This window comes from Amphibalanus amphitrite, unplaced genomic scaffold (genome assembly GCF_019059575.1).
Source record: "Amphibalanus amphitrite isolate SeventyFive unplaced genomic scaffold, NRLGWU_Aamphi_draft 000141F_arrow, whole genome shotgun sequence".
NCBI classification, from domain to species: domain Eukaryota; kingdom Metazoa; phylum Arthropoda; class Thecostraca; order Balanomorpha; family Balanidae; genus Amphibalanus; species Amphibalanus amphitrite.
The window spans coordinates 811,180-823,587 of NW_024881636.1; the positions used below are offsets into that span (position 1 = coordinate 811,180).

At 53.8% G+C, this 12,408-nt stretch overlaps 1 protein-coding gene across 19 annotated transcripts in view; it reads right to left on the bottom strand.

Moving 5' to 3' along the window:
* LOC122382523 (cAMP-dependent protein kinase catalytic subunit 1) overlaps nucleotides 1-12,408 on the bottom strand; it is a 142,663-nt gene that overhangs the window by 17,599 nt on the left and 112,656 nt on the right. For 12 of the 19 annotated variants that reach the window (XM_043367960.1, XM_043367969.1, XM_043367965.1 and 9 more), the window contains 2 exons: nucleotides 2,712-2,810; nucleotides 110-192 (listed from right to left, as the gene is read on the bottom strand). In XM_043367960.1, the coding sequence (XP_043223895.1) occupies nucleotides 110-192; nucleotides 2,712-2,810 (182 nt within the window). Of the gene's footprint in view, nucleotides 1-109; nucleotides 193-435; nucleotides 534-2,711; nucleotides 2,811-12,408 lie in introns of all 19 variants that reach the window. The other 7 variants (XM_043367956.1, XM_043367958.1, XM_043367954.1 and 4 more) reach the window with 1 other exon arrangement.

Here is a 12,408-nt window from a genome sequence, read left to right on the forward strand (position 1 = left end):
GCCGGTGTATAGAGCGGAATGTGCCGGGTTAGTGCCTGCATGCAATGCTAGTGCTTGGCATGCTGTGAGAAAGAGCGGTGAGAGTCATGCACGCCAGCAATGATCTTACCTAAACCTGCCGCTTTTTCTAAGATGAGAGAACATCTCTCCACCGGGTACGTACTCTAAAACCATGTACAAATTTGAATTATCCTGCAACAGAACGGGGTCGGCATTAGCGCCAGCCGCGCAGGCCAGCTGAACACAAACGGCCCAGAGCAGACGACACAATATCAACAGCAGGGTCCCTCTGAGCGGCGGAGCTGGAACAGCAGCGGCTCCTGCAAAAGGCGGCGACACGGCGCTCTAATACGGACACCCGGACAACACACCCCGCGGACACCCCGGGACACACGGACACGCCCGGACACCCCGCCGCCGAGCGCCGGCCCTTACTGGAAGCCGCGTTTGGTGGCGGCCCTCAGCCGGCGAAGGTGGAAGAACATTTCTCCGCCAGACACGTACGGCAGAATGATGTACAGGTTTTTGTTGTCCTGTAACGGTGACACGTCATATGGCTGGGGGATGCACGGAACACAGAACAGCAACCACGTCCACTGCTATACCTACTGAGGACGCTGAAGGGGCGACATTGGCCGCCGCACGAGTCAAAATGACACGGGCCGGCTGTCTCGCAATAGCATACGACGCAGCAATTAAAACGTATTTCCGGAATGTAAACATTATAATGGTCAAATATCTTCCTTCACAGGACAAAACCAGCTGGCACGCTGCGCTGCAACTAAATGCATCACAATGAAGGCACTTATCTGAAACTGATAGGCCGTGAATTAAAGGTTACATAATCAGTCAATAATCCCGCACACAATGCAGCCGTGCCTGATTGCATTCCAGTCCGGGCGGCTTTGCCAATTACCGCTCCAGCCGCGACACACCTTGGCCATTAGAGCTCAGCCCGTTTTGATCCTGCCCAGATCTAGGTCAGACCTTTTTCTTCAGCTTCGATAACCTCCCCGGCCGCCCAATAGGTGCCCGTCTAATCACATCCTTATCGGGGGTTTCACGGGCGCGGGGCGCGCCGGTGTGGGTATGCACAAAGCCCCGGTGTGTAGGTAGCTGCGGCAGCTCCTGGGTCTGTGACAGCTGCTGCAGCTCAGACTAGGCTGTGCCAGGGATCGTCCGGGAGCCTCAGACAGCCGGCTCCCCATCCCCGGGGCTAATTAGACCGTAATGAGGGCGGCGCGGGCCGGCGGTGACACCGGATCCCCGCAGGGGGAGGGGGAGGCCCATACCCTCCGCATCACGCGGCGCATAACGCGGCCAGACTGCACAGACGAGAACTGGAGGCAGAACAGAGCCACACACCGGCACACGCCCAGCCACGGTCTACGGGGACCCTGTGTGTGAATTGAGTCGGCGGGCGAATGGGTTGGAGAGCGGCCCAGATGGTACCCTGGAGTATCCAGAGGTGGATTTAATTCGGGCCGAGAGGTCACCGCCTCAGACTGTCTGGGAACACCGGACCAACTCAGCTCAGTGTGTCACCCACACGGCGACGGGCTGTCATGAAGAGTCGCTCAGCTCGGGCAGCCGGGCAGCAGCGAACGAGTCGCGCCGGAACAGCCCGGCTTTAATGGGTAAACTAAATTTAGCCGCGATTTAGTAGTGTAAGCGCCCACACGAACCGGCTGAAAAATGCCTAGATTGCATGCCGAGTGCCATACACAGCAGCAATGACGGTGATCCGCTCCCCGACACGGCGAGGCGGTACGGTTTTTAGAGTGACTTTTTACGTCATTTCAGTGAAGCTGATTCAAAGCTTGGCCAAACATCAAGTCATCCCAAGATAGCTGCCACAACGCCGCCAATAATATCGCATCCTTATGATGGGAAGCATGTAGACTCCGTCAACAAATACGGTAACTTTCGGCGTAGTGAACACACAGCCAACGCAAACACAAGTGTTGGCCGCGAGCAGCAGAGATTGCCGCTAAAACACCCGTTACGAAACAGGAATTCACATTGTACTGAAGCCACGGTAAACACAAACGCCAAGGTCTGTTATCGAATTACACTGATTAATGAAACGTCTCTGTCTACAGTTTGTTCTGATCCTCCTTTCCACTAGCAACACTGTTTTACATGTGATTCACGAATCGTTTCAGCACCCAGAATAGACATTTCGTTACTCTTATTCGTGTGTCTCATTCAGCTACCGCTATGCTCAGCGAATCCACAGGTGTCTCGACAGGGCCCACCCACTGCCCGCTCCACAATGGGCCAGCAGCTGCACAATCAGCCCACGTACCGCCTACCTAACGTCGAGCCGCCGCCGAGCGGCATGTCGGAACCGCTCCTGAACGGCCGCTCTGCTAAATCCATTACGCCCTAAACAGTCACAGCGATATAAATGCACAATGCACACTGAAAGTCAATAACTGAAATAAGCGCAGCTGATTGGCATGTTCCTTGCAAATCGGGGAACTCGGGGACTGAAAACAATTGGGGAACTCTGGGACTGAAAACTATAACACAAGCAGAACACTGACAAAACATTTACCAGTGAGAAACAAAAGTCAGACTAAACGTTGCAACGACAGGTGCTAATACAACTTGCGATGAAGAGCCAAATAATATTAGACAAGTTAGATTCGCAGTGGATTTGACAAGAGATGTTTTGAAGAACCAATGACCCGCGTCCACCGACTCACCTTAAAATGGTACTGCAGACTAACAAGGAAGGGGAAGCTGATCGCCTGGAGAATTCGCTTCTCATTCAGAGTGTGCTCGACTTGCTTCAGGCGAACCACCTGAGGGCGAAGGAAGAAAAATCGTCAGAATACCAGACACCGTTACTGTCAGCTTTTTTGCACCGAACAGCACCGAACATTTTTGATCACGCATTGTAGTGCATTTTTAGTGTTGTCCGGCCGTTGCCGTCGGTATGATGTCATCGTTACGTCCTACGACCTTGGGTGTCACGCGGCACACGAGCAATATTTCTATAATAGAGTGCATTGAGCTGGTGTGCAGTGTGCTATTATAGTCAGTTTACCGAACTGTACCAACTGTACCAAAAATATTAGCACCGTAAGCTGACGCCCGCTGCACACCATATATCGGACCAAACAAGGCACTATTTACGGCTGTGTTAACATGATGATGTCAATATAGCGGCATTGGGCAAGCCACAGAACTTTCAGAGCCGCTTCAATGAGTCACTGCGTCAGAACATTTATCGTCACAATACATAATGAAATGGGTCTCCTAGCGGGCAACTAATTCATTTTCCATGCAGAACAAGCTTCCGACCAAAAATGGAGCCGGGTCGAGTCCTGTCGACGGCGCCAGTCAGCTCATCTGTCGGTCCGGGCTGACATGTCTGTCTGTCTGTCTGTCTGTCTGTCTGTCTGTCGGTCCGAGCTGCAGCCTACAAATCACCATGCAGCCATTCAGTTGTCCGTCTAGTAGGCATAGAGGGCAGTCTGAGCTCCAGCACTTGACCCGCGATATTTCATTAGCCGTGCAAAATAGACAGCAAGATAGTCTGTTCAGCATCATTTGTCCACAATCACCTCAGAGGCCAGCTCTGTCGATTTGAGCAGGTGTGTCTTGAGTTATATCCCTGGCAGGCCAACGTAAGTCCGCTCCGTGCCAATGTCCCCGATCACCTCAGAGCTCTGTCGATTTGGGCAGGTGTGTTTGAGTTCTCTTCCTGAGAGGTCGTGTCGGTAAGTCCGCTCCGTGCCAATGTCCCCGCGACATTCGCGGCATTCTCTCGCTCATTCTCTTCGCCACGATTACGGTCAGGATGAGTCTCGTTTACGGTGACCCGGGATGACCCAGCCCGCCCCGCCCACTGCCGTAGCCTGACGTGGACTTTGCCGGACTCAGGTCAGCCGCCACCAGCCCAGCTGCCCGGGTCTCAGTCCAGCCCTCGGCACTGTCTGCAGCGGGAGCGGTAACCGTCCGTCCAACACTGGCGGCCGCTGATCGGTCCCGGCCGCACCTCTAGCGCCGCCAGCCGGCTCCATCGCTCCAGCCGGCCGCTGCACCGATGGCCGCTCAAAACGGTCTCATCACCGGGCTGAGCACAGCTCCGGCTGCCAGCTCGTGGAGCGATCACATATGTCAGTGACAGCCGCCGCAGCTCGGAGCCGGCCGGCCCGGTAACTGCCCTCCCGGCAGCCCACGGTCCTCCGACCGGTGACATCCAGCCGGGTCAAAGGACTGACCTGACACCGGCGCGGCGCCGGTATAGGTACCGTGGGATAGCGTCACGCCGAGCCCTGACGTCATCGGCGCCGGGACGGTCAATGCCAGCGGCAAGCTCCACCAGCGCAATGGTGTATTTTCGCGACCGCCTCACACAGAATCAGTGCATATTTCTGGGCTGACTGGGATAATTCGCCCACTGGGATATTTTGAGTCACTTTCGTCCTCTTTCATGTCCGGTAACCCGATTTATTAGATTTTATCCGACAGTCCCCATCGCCGCACGGCACTGGTTCAGGATCAAACAAACATGCGGATTAAATTTCACTCAGAGGCGTTCGTTGGCGTACCTGAAATCCTCACTTTCTGGTAGCGAGCTACGACCCAAAATTAGCCATAGTCCAGGCAGAAATAAAAGTACGCCCAATTGAGTGAAGTGTCGACCCAGAGTGTTGCTAATTTTCATGGACCAGGCGGGAGCCCTGTCACTGAGGTCGGCGTGTTTGGAGCCTGCTAAACTGGGAAGCTATCCGGGTCACGGGTCTGTTCCTAGCGAGGACTCGGGAGAAGCCTCTCATCCAGTATTCAGGGAGGCTCGATTAGCCCTCTGAACTTGGGTCCACCGGGAGGGACCTCATTTCGATACGGGATGTGTGAAAATAGGCGCGAGTCGCTCAGTCAAGTCTGCCGGGAAATGTCACTCTTCCCTGCAGGTTTATGTATGGAAGACTCTGAACGATCATAGCAACTGCAAAGCACCTTCAATCAAGGACTGCGCTCAATGTGTGGAAGATTAAGAAGGCAAAGGGCGCTGATCAGCGCGGCGGACGCCTGTGTCAAACTGGATGGATAGATTTAGATACATATGTACATATAGAGACATACATATAGGAATATGTCCGGGTAGCTGGACACTTCAGACGAAGTGGGGAAGGGAAAAGCAAGCGAGGGATTGTGAGGAAGCAATAGAAGGAACTGCTGCCGTAAAATGAAAAAGCAAAACGCAAAGAAAAATGATAAGGAACACCGTGCCGATTTTCACATCACATTAGCCATGAAACAATGAACGAAAACCATGGGCGGCGCCACTGGGGGGGACGGGGGGGACAGGTCCCCCGCTATCGAAAGTTAGGGGGGTACAGTACCCCCCTATCGGCGAGGCCCGTTCAATAATTGATAATAATGCATTGTAAAGTTATCCGTCGCATTTAATGCATCGTTGGTTAATCAAGGCAGGTTCTGAATAAAGATTGCTGTTGGGATGTATCGCAGGGGGTCCTGGCCATCTGCAAAAGGTGTGGAGCTGTGATGCCTATAAGGTGATCGGCAGGGCCTCGGGGATCGTGCCCCCTTTTTTGGGGCGCCAGGCAGGGTTATTACCTCCCCACCCCACTGCCAGACCACATTGCCGACAAAACCAAGTTAACTGAAATTCCATAGATTTCCGTTACTATATGGATATTTTCCATTCCTAATTAGTCAAATTCAAGCATGGCAGTTCTACCACAGGAACCATTTGAAATCTATGCCATTTAACCCCAGCACTTGTGGGGAGAAGTGTTCGGATAGATCACAGGCAGGACCAAAAAAGCACGCAGTAGCCCAAGACCTTACAATTGGGTAGCATCGGCTCCCTCTCGTCAAGGAGTTCGATAGCACTCGTTTTTTTTCTGCAAAACAAAGTTCGGTCGGCGGCCGAACGGCTGGGGGTCTAATCGAGCCCCCCCTCCCCTTCTTACGTCAGCGGCTATGAAAATGCCATTACCAGCTGTTGAAACATGGCAGTTGTTTTGCATGAGTGCACGAAAGTGTTTTAGGTACGTGATACGTGAAAGGTTCTACATGGAAACTGAGATACACCAGCTTATCAAATTGTGCTCACTGTGGTGCGCTCGGTTTTACCTTGACTAGTCTTTGAATTCTGGGGTGAAACAGACCAGTCAAGAAACCTGTTCCATAAGGAGAGCCACTAATGCTAAAGAGATGAGGGATGAGGTTTCCAGAGACCTTCATTACCTCTTAAAGGGGGTGCCCCGCCATTTGCCAATCCCCATGCTGTGTTGTTACGATTGGAGGGTGAATATGAGAACGATGCAGGTCGTGCCAGCTCGATCATGACGAACACAATGGTGCCGACATCACAGCTCTACTGCCATTTTTGACGAAGTTAATCAACAAGGACCGGAATCCTACCCTGGGGCATTTCACCTGCAGAGGCCGCCGGACCTGAGACCCTTTCACTCAATTTTTTTCAACGGTGCATGCGGCATGCGCTCGTTTTTCCCGCGAAGCTCTTGGTAAGTAAAATCCATCAGAAAGTGTGATCAAATAACGGCTGGTGACCTTCCATGACCTAGCATGACCTTTTGAGTGACCACCAATGACATGACCACTGACGGCTAGCCATTAGCTGCACCCTGCCCGTTGCATATGGATCAGGTGGTGATGTCATGATTCTGAAATTATATTGCAGTTTTGGCGCACTTGTCAGAGCAGAAGACATTCCCACTTTTCCTCCATGACTATATGATGGTGAATCCATGAAGCTGACCAGACGTAAGATCGAAAATTTGAAAGTACGAAACGTAAGAATAGTTGGCACTGCTACTCGACATTGACCGACCGGTCGCGAACTTCCCGCCTCCGGATTTCCAGCCGGACACCCAATCCACTCGGCCACGCGGCCAGTATCCCTAAGCAATTCGCAGCTTGTAGGAAACCAGCTTTGAGTTGGCAAGACTGCAAATTTTGATTTAGAGGCAAGGATGCTTGAAAAGGTGATCGATCTTAGGTGTCCTAGGATAAGTTTGGAAACGGGATGCACCATTCGATGTGTTTTGGGCTTTGCCAAGTTTCGCGGCGTTACGTGCCTCGTTTTTTTTTTTTGCATACACGATCAGTATCTACTTTTGGGATTTTCGGACAGCTACAGTCCCCATCCCCCCCTATCGAAAACCCGTGGCGCCGCCCCTGACGAAAACAAGCGGAAACGCAAAAATTCATCATCTATTTTAGATCTGTATACGATCTCACACCAATTCCGCGATCCCATAAGCGTCCAATCTTTCCCCAGCCATCCACATGATTGAGTCGAACGCCATAAAATCATGGCTGGCCATCGGCTGAATTTCACGGACGAGTTCCTCGTCGCCGTATTAAATTCCGATCGCTACGAACTGCGATGTCACCGTTCGGGCCACACGCCACCCAGGGGGACGACGCATCTGTATTATAGAGCCGGACGAATTAATTCATCCACCGGGACCACACCCAATCCGACATTTGGTGCGGCCATTTGGTACAGGTCGTAGGACATCGACGACATATCACCAGCCGTTATTGAAGATATGCTTGCAGCCAGTTATGTCAAATATCACGGATGGCGGCCACTGCGCAGAACTTTTAAAATAGAAGAATCAATATTATGCAGTCATTAGTGGCTGACCGTGCGCTGCTGCGGAGCATCATAATCACCAATTCATCACCAATCCAGGTGCTCTACAGGTAATCCTGGAAGTTCAGCACAAGATCAAACCCAGCGTCGGGTTTAGCCCTCGGTTTCCGACTCTCAACTTCCACAGCACACCGCAGCACCACGCAGTACCGCCAGCCATTTCATACCCGAGCTGTCAGTGACGCGTGGCCATTTTTAGCCGGAATTTCATTTTCCGTGTGCCAGCGGGACCCGGGCGTCACAGACGACCAAAGCCATTCGTCAGTGTGCCGCCAAATATACCGTCTCGAACGAGCTCCCTTCAGCCGGCGACTGCGAGTCGCACTGATGTGCAGCTCGGCTCCCATTCTGCAAAGCTGTGTGGTGGGAGAGCGGAGCTGTGGGACGGTCTAGCGATGGGACAGCGCTGGAGCGGCTTTACCTCACTGTACCGCCGCACACGCTGGCTGACCGGAGCTTCCGCTAAAGGTCAGGCGGCGTTGCGGCCGACAGGCGAGCGTGACACCGCCGACAGTGCCACAGGACCGATGGGCGGGTGGCACGCACCGGTGCCCTGCCCTGACCAGTGACCGGTCAGACCCGCGTCCGTCCGGGTTCGGGGCTGGGGACGGGGAGGAGCGCAGGACGGCGACTTGGGGGTGTATGAGTGATGGACAGGGGGCCGGGGGGTGATCTGGGGATGGTGGGTTGACTTGGAAGACGGGGCGAGGTCTACATAAAAGTGAATGACGACTCATCTGCTTGTCTTGTCCATGGATTTCTTTCCAGATGAAAGAGATCTACATAGTTCTAGCGGCCCGGGACGTGCCTGAAAAAGAGCGACTAGCACTTCTCCCTCTGCTCTCCCCGTCCAGAGCTGACCTTAGTGAGGTCACGACAGCAGCCGCAGCCGCCACGTCAGTGGCCTGATCCGGCCGATGACGTGGCCATCAGCGAGCTGATGTCACGGCCCGCGGAGCCTCGTTAGGAGCCCGGCACCGGCCCGCGTCGCCGACCACCCCGATAGGCGGTCCGACGTACCGCGACATATGATAGCAGTGTCGGTCCAGACCCGCCGGCCACTCGTCGGCCATTTATCAGTCGCTCTTCGCGCCCGACAGCCCGCTGTCACGACGACGATACAGCGACGCGGACAACAATCACACGCTGTACTGCATCGCCGCGGGCTACAGAGGCCGCGCGCCGACCCCGACCTCAGCGGGGTCAGAGGTCAGTGCTCCCGGCTGACCCTCGGGTGTCCCCGCGGGCCCTGAGAGGCCGTCAGCTGTGCCAGGGGGGGGGGCGTGCCCCTCGCGCCCCGGACGGACGGACATCTCACGGGCCACTCATCCTTATTGCATGGCTCGTCCAATAACGCGGCCACCGTCTGGCCAGGGGGGGGGGGGGGTCGATCGATGGAGCCGGGGGGGGGGGGGCGTCCCGGGCGGCCGCCGGTCACGGTCGGTCATGACGTTCCTCCGGGGTCGGGGGAGGGGCGACGGAGGCACACAACACTGAATGGGGATGCCGCGCATCGCAAGGTGGCGCCAAGCCACGGAAAACATTGGAATAGGTGTAGGTAATTCTTCTTTGCCAATTATCAAAGCTTGAAAGGTACGATCCGGCCCACAAACACAAACAAGCAGTTGCTTATAGCCTTTTATGAAATTCCAATGGTGGAATGCTGGCCAACAGCGGTTATTTGAGAGGAAATACCTACCTGAAACCGCTCGCATGAGCTTATTAACTATGACGTCAGCAGAGTTATTCTAGGCACGAGTCAGGTATAACAGTTTGTGTATCAGGTTCTTTGAGAGAAAATGTGCCACAGATTGCCGAGCTCTGGCCATAAATACCATCCCAATATAGAGACACATCCGAGACGGAATTCTAAGAGGCACCAATGGCGGTGCCAAAAATACCGTTACAGCCCGGCCAATCACCGTGTTTATACTGCATCAGCCTGGGCAGGTCAGCATCTGTCTCATCAATCAATAACTTGCAGCACAGATCACATACCTTTAGTAAGGCAAAAACGGGCGACAAGGAGACGTTCCTTCACCACAATTCTCCACGCTTTATCCAGCCGGAGAGGATCCGTGTCGTTTCAGAGCCGGCAATATCCGGCTCTTACACTGCTGGCTGAAATGATGGTGTCACATTGGACATTTGAACATGCCGTATGAGCGTAAAAGGGATATCCAGGATGTCCACCAGATAAGAATAGAATACAGCTAAATTTGATCTAACTGCGGGCGACGCTGTCCGCAATATCCGCTCTGCATGGATACCAGGTGCGACACCGAAATAGAAATGCTATGCAGCTAGAGTGGCTATTCTGGATTTGATAACTAAAGGAGTCTCAGCTGAGAGCAAATATAGCGCTCTGTAACACAGGCTAACGGTGAAAGTTATGCGCAATAGGAAGACAGTGGATTCAACTTTCAAGTTCCATGACGGCGCAAATATTAATCTAAATTTATTAGGACGCTGCATGGCTACCATATTCCAGAGTTGGCTGTGCCTGTAAGTAGATTATTGAGCTAATGCAAGCCATTATGCAGGAATACATAATTTATCCACATCTGTCGTCGGTACGGCTGCCGTTTGTGATGCAGCATGCCGGGTGAAATGTGATTGGCTCCTGACGGCTGCACTCCATGCATGGCCACGTCTCCCGGTGACACCGCGAGAGAAGGTGGGAATTCAGCCGGAGCAGTCGGCAGCTTTTCTTCCACATTATCCTCGGAGGATTTCTGAGACGGGATTTCCATAAGCCGGACCTCATGACGAGGCACCAGATAGGGGGACGTTTTGACGGAGTTGTAGTGCCTCGGCTTTGACTGAGTGATATAACGCAGCGCTGCGATGCGCGAAGCGACTGCGTGGGGCCTTCAGGAAGCGCAGAGGAAGCGTAGCTTTTCTGCAGGGAGGCAGGGGCAGAGTTAATGCAGATAAGTAAAAGCACTCAGAGCGGGCTTTTGCAAAGCGTAAGCGGAAGAAGCAAAAATAAAAATACAGGAATGACACCGGCAGACGTCAGTCGCCTTTAACATAAACAATCGTTGACAAAATATAAATAAATACTAGTAGAGTGGTGCGCACTTCCGAGCACGTCCGCAAGATACAATCTAACTTCCTGTGGTGACGCTGTACCATCGTGACAAAGCCTCGTATCAGTCCACAACTATCGTGCTATCTCACTATCGCGGTGACCGCCGGCTTACAAGATGAAACTACAGCCACAGCGGCGGCCCGCATCAATGTCTTGACCTTCAGTCAACGAGCTGAATAGTGTTGGCCACTCGGGACCATTGGCGGCCTCGGCGAGCGCCGGGCAGCGGCGATCCCGACCGCGCGCCGGCGGGCGATTGCAAAACAGACATACATACTGGCGCGCCGGCTGAAACGGGATCTGTTGTTTTCCTAGCCCGATCCGCAAGATGTATTTCAGGCCAACCGGCCTGTTTTCCATTTCGCTGCTGGCATTTGAAGCGAACGCCTCAGCTCGAGAAAAAGCTAGGCCACAGTTTGTTATTCGGTGGCTAACTGATATGGAGAGGATCCAGATTTACGGTTAGAGCTCCGACTGAACGGAACAGTTTAAGTTTACGTAGGCTCCAAATGCCTCCGGAATGTCACATAAGCAGAACGGTGCGAGCAAGGAGCGTGAATCATCAACAAGGCGTCTGAAAAGTCCTGAAGGGTGGCATTTGATTGTCCAGTCATCCAGTGGATCCCCATATGGCACTTCTGTCACTAATTCACTATAGCGAGGCTGTTGGCATCTTCGTGTGATAAACCTAAACCAACCTATCACGCCGCAACACAGCTTCACAGACTGGACAAGCCTAAACGAGCCTGTTCACTGGCCCAGCTGCCTTGAGTATCGCTTTAGGTCAAACCGCTATCCGGGACCTCTCCTGTTACATACCCCGCTCCGTCACATGACCAGCGTTGCAGGGTTCAGCCAGCCCTGCAGCAACCGACACTGGGGCGAGAAACGAGCACCAACCACACCGGCGTGATAAATGACACGGCTGTTTTCGTAGCGGGTGCGCTGTTTTCGCAGACGCGTCAACACGTCGACCGGTGAGAGGCAACAACACGCGCCGTGTTTATAATTTACCTTTCCCCGAGCTAACGAGCCCACGAAGTCACGGCGCTGACACTGCAGCGATGCCGCGGAGAAGCGTCTTTAGCTAAGAACGTCGAGGAAGCGCGCGAGAAGCAGCGTGTGAGACGCTCGACCAGCTCGAGTCAGCAGCAGCCTTCAGCGGTCCGCAGTAGGGGAGGCGAAGGTCATACCCAGAAATCGACCGCGGTCGCCGCCCAACACAAGCAAACAGCACACGAGTGCGCCGGGCGGCGGGCGCGGGGCCCGAAATACCCCCGCTGCCGGCTGAGGGTGGCTGGTAGGGCGCAGGGCGACGAGGAAGGCGGAGAACTGAGGGTGGCCGAGTCACGCCCACTGAGTCGGCCTAGGCTGGCCTTCACACACCACAGCGGGTCATAGCGGGTCGACGGGACGAGACGCCAACTGAGGCGACACACAGCGGCCGTCTGTGTATGTACGCTCGTCAGTTTGGCAAAGCGGTCCCGATCGGCTTTGGCACCTCTGATGTGAAGAGCACGACACTGTGACTGAACAGATCAGAGCGTAGTCCATACGTCACGCCAATTACTTATCGGAAGCAATCCACAAATAAATATTTCAATATAACCCCAGCTAACGTAGACAGTGACCATCATGACCTTTC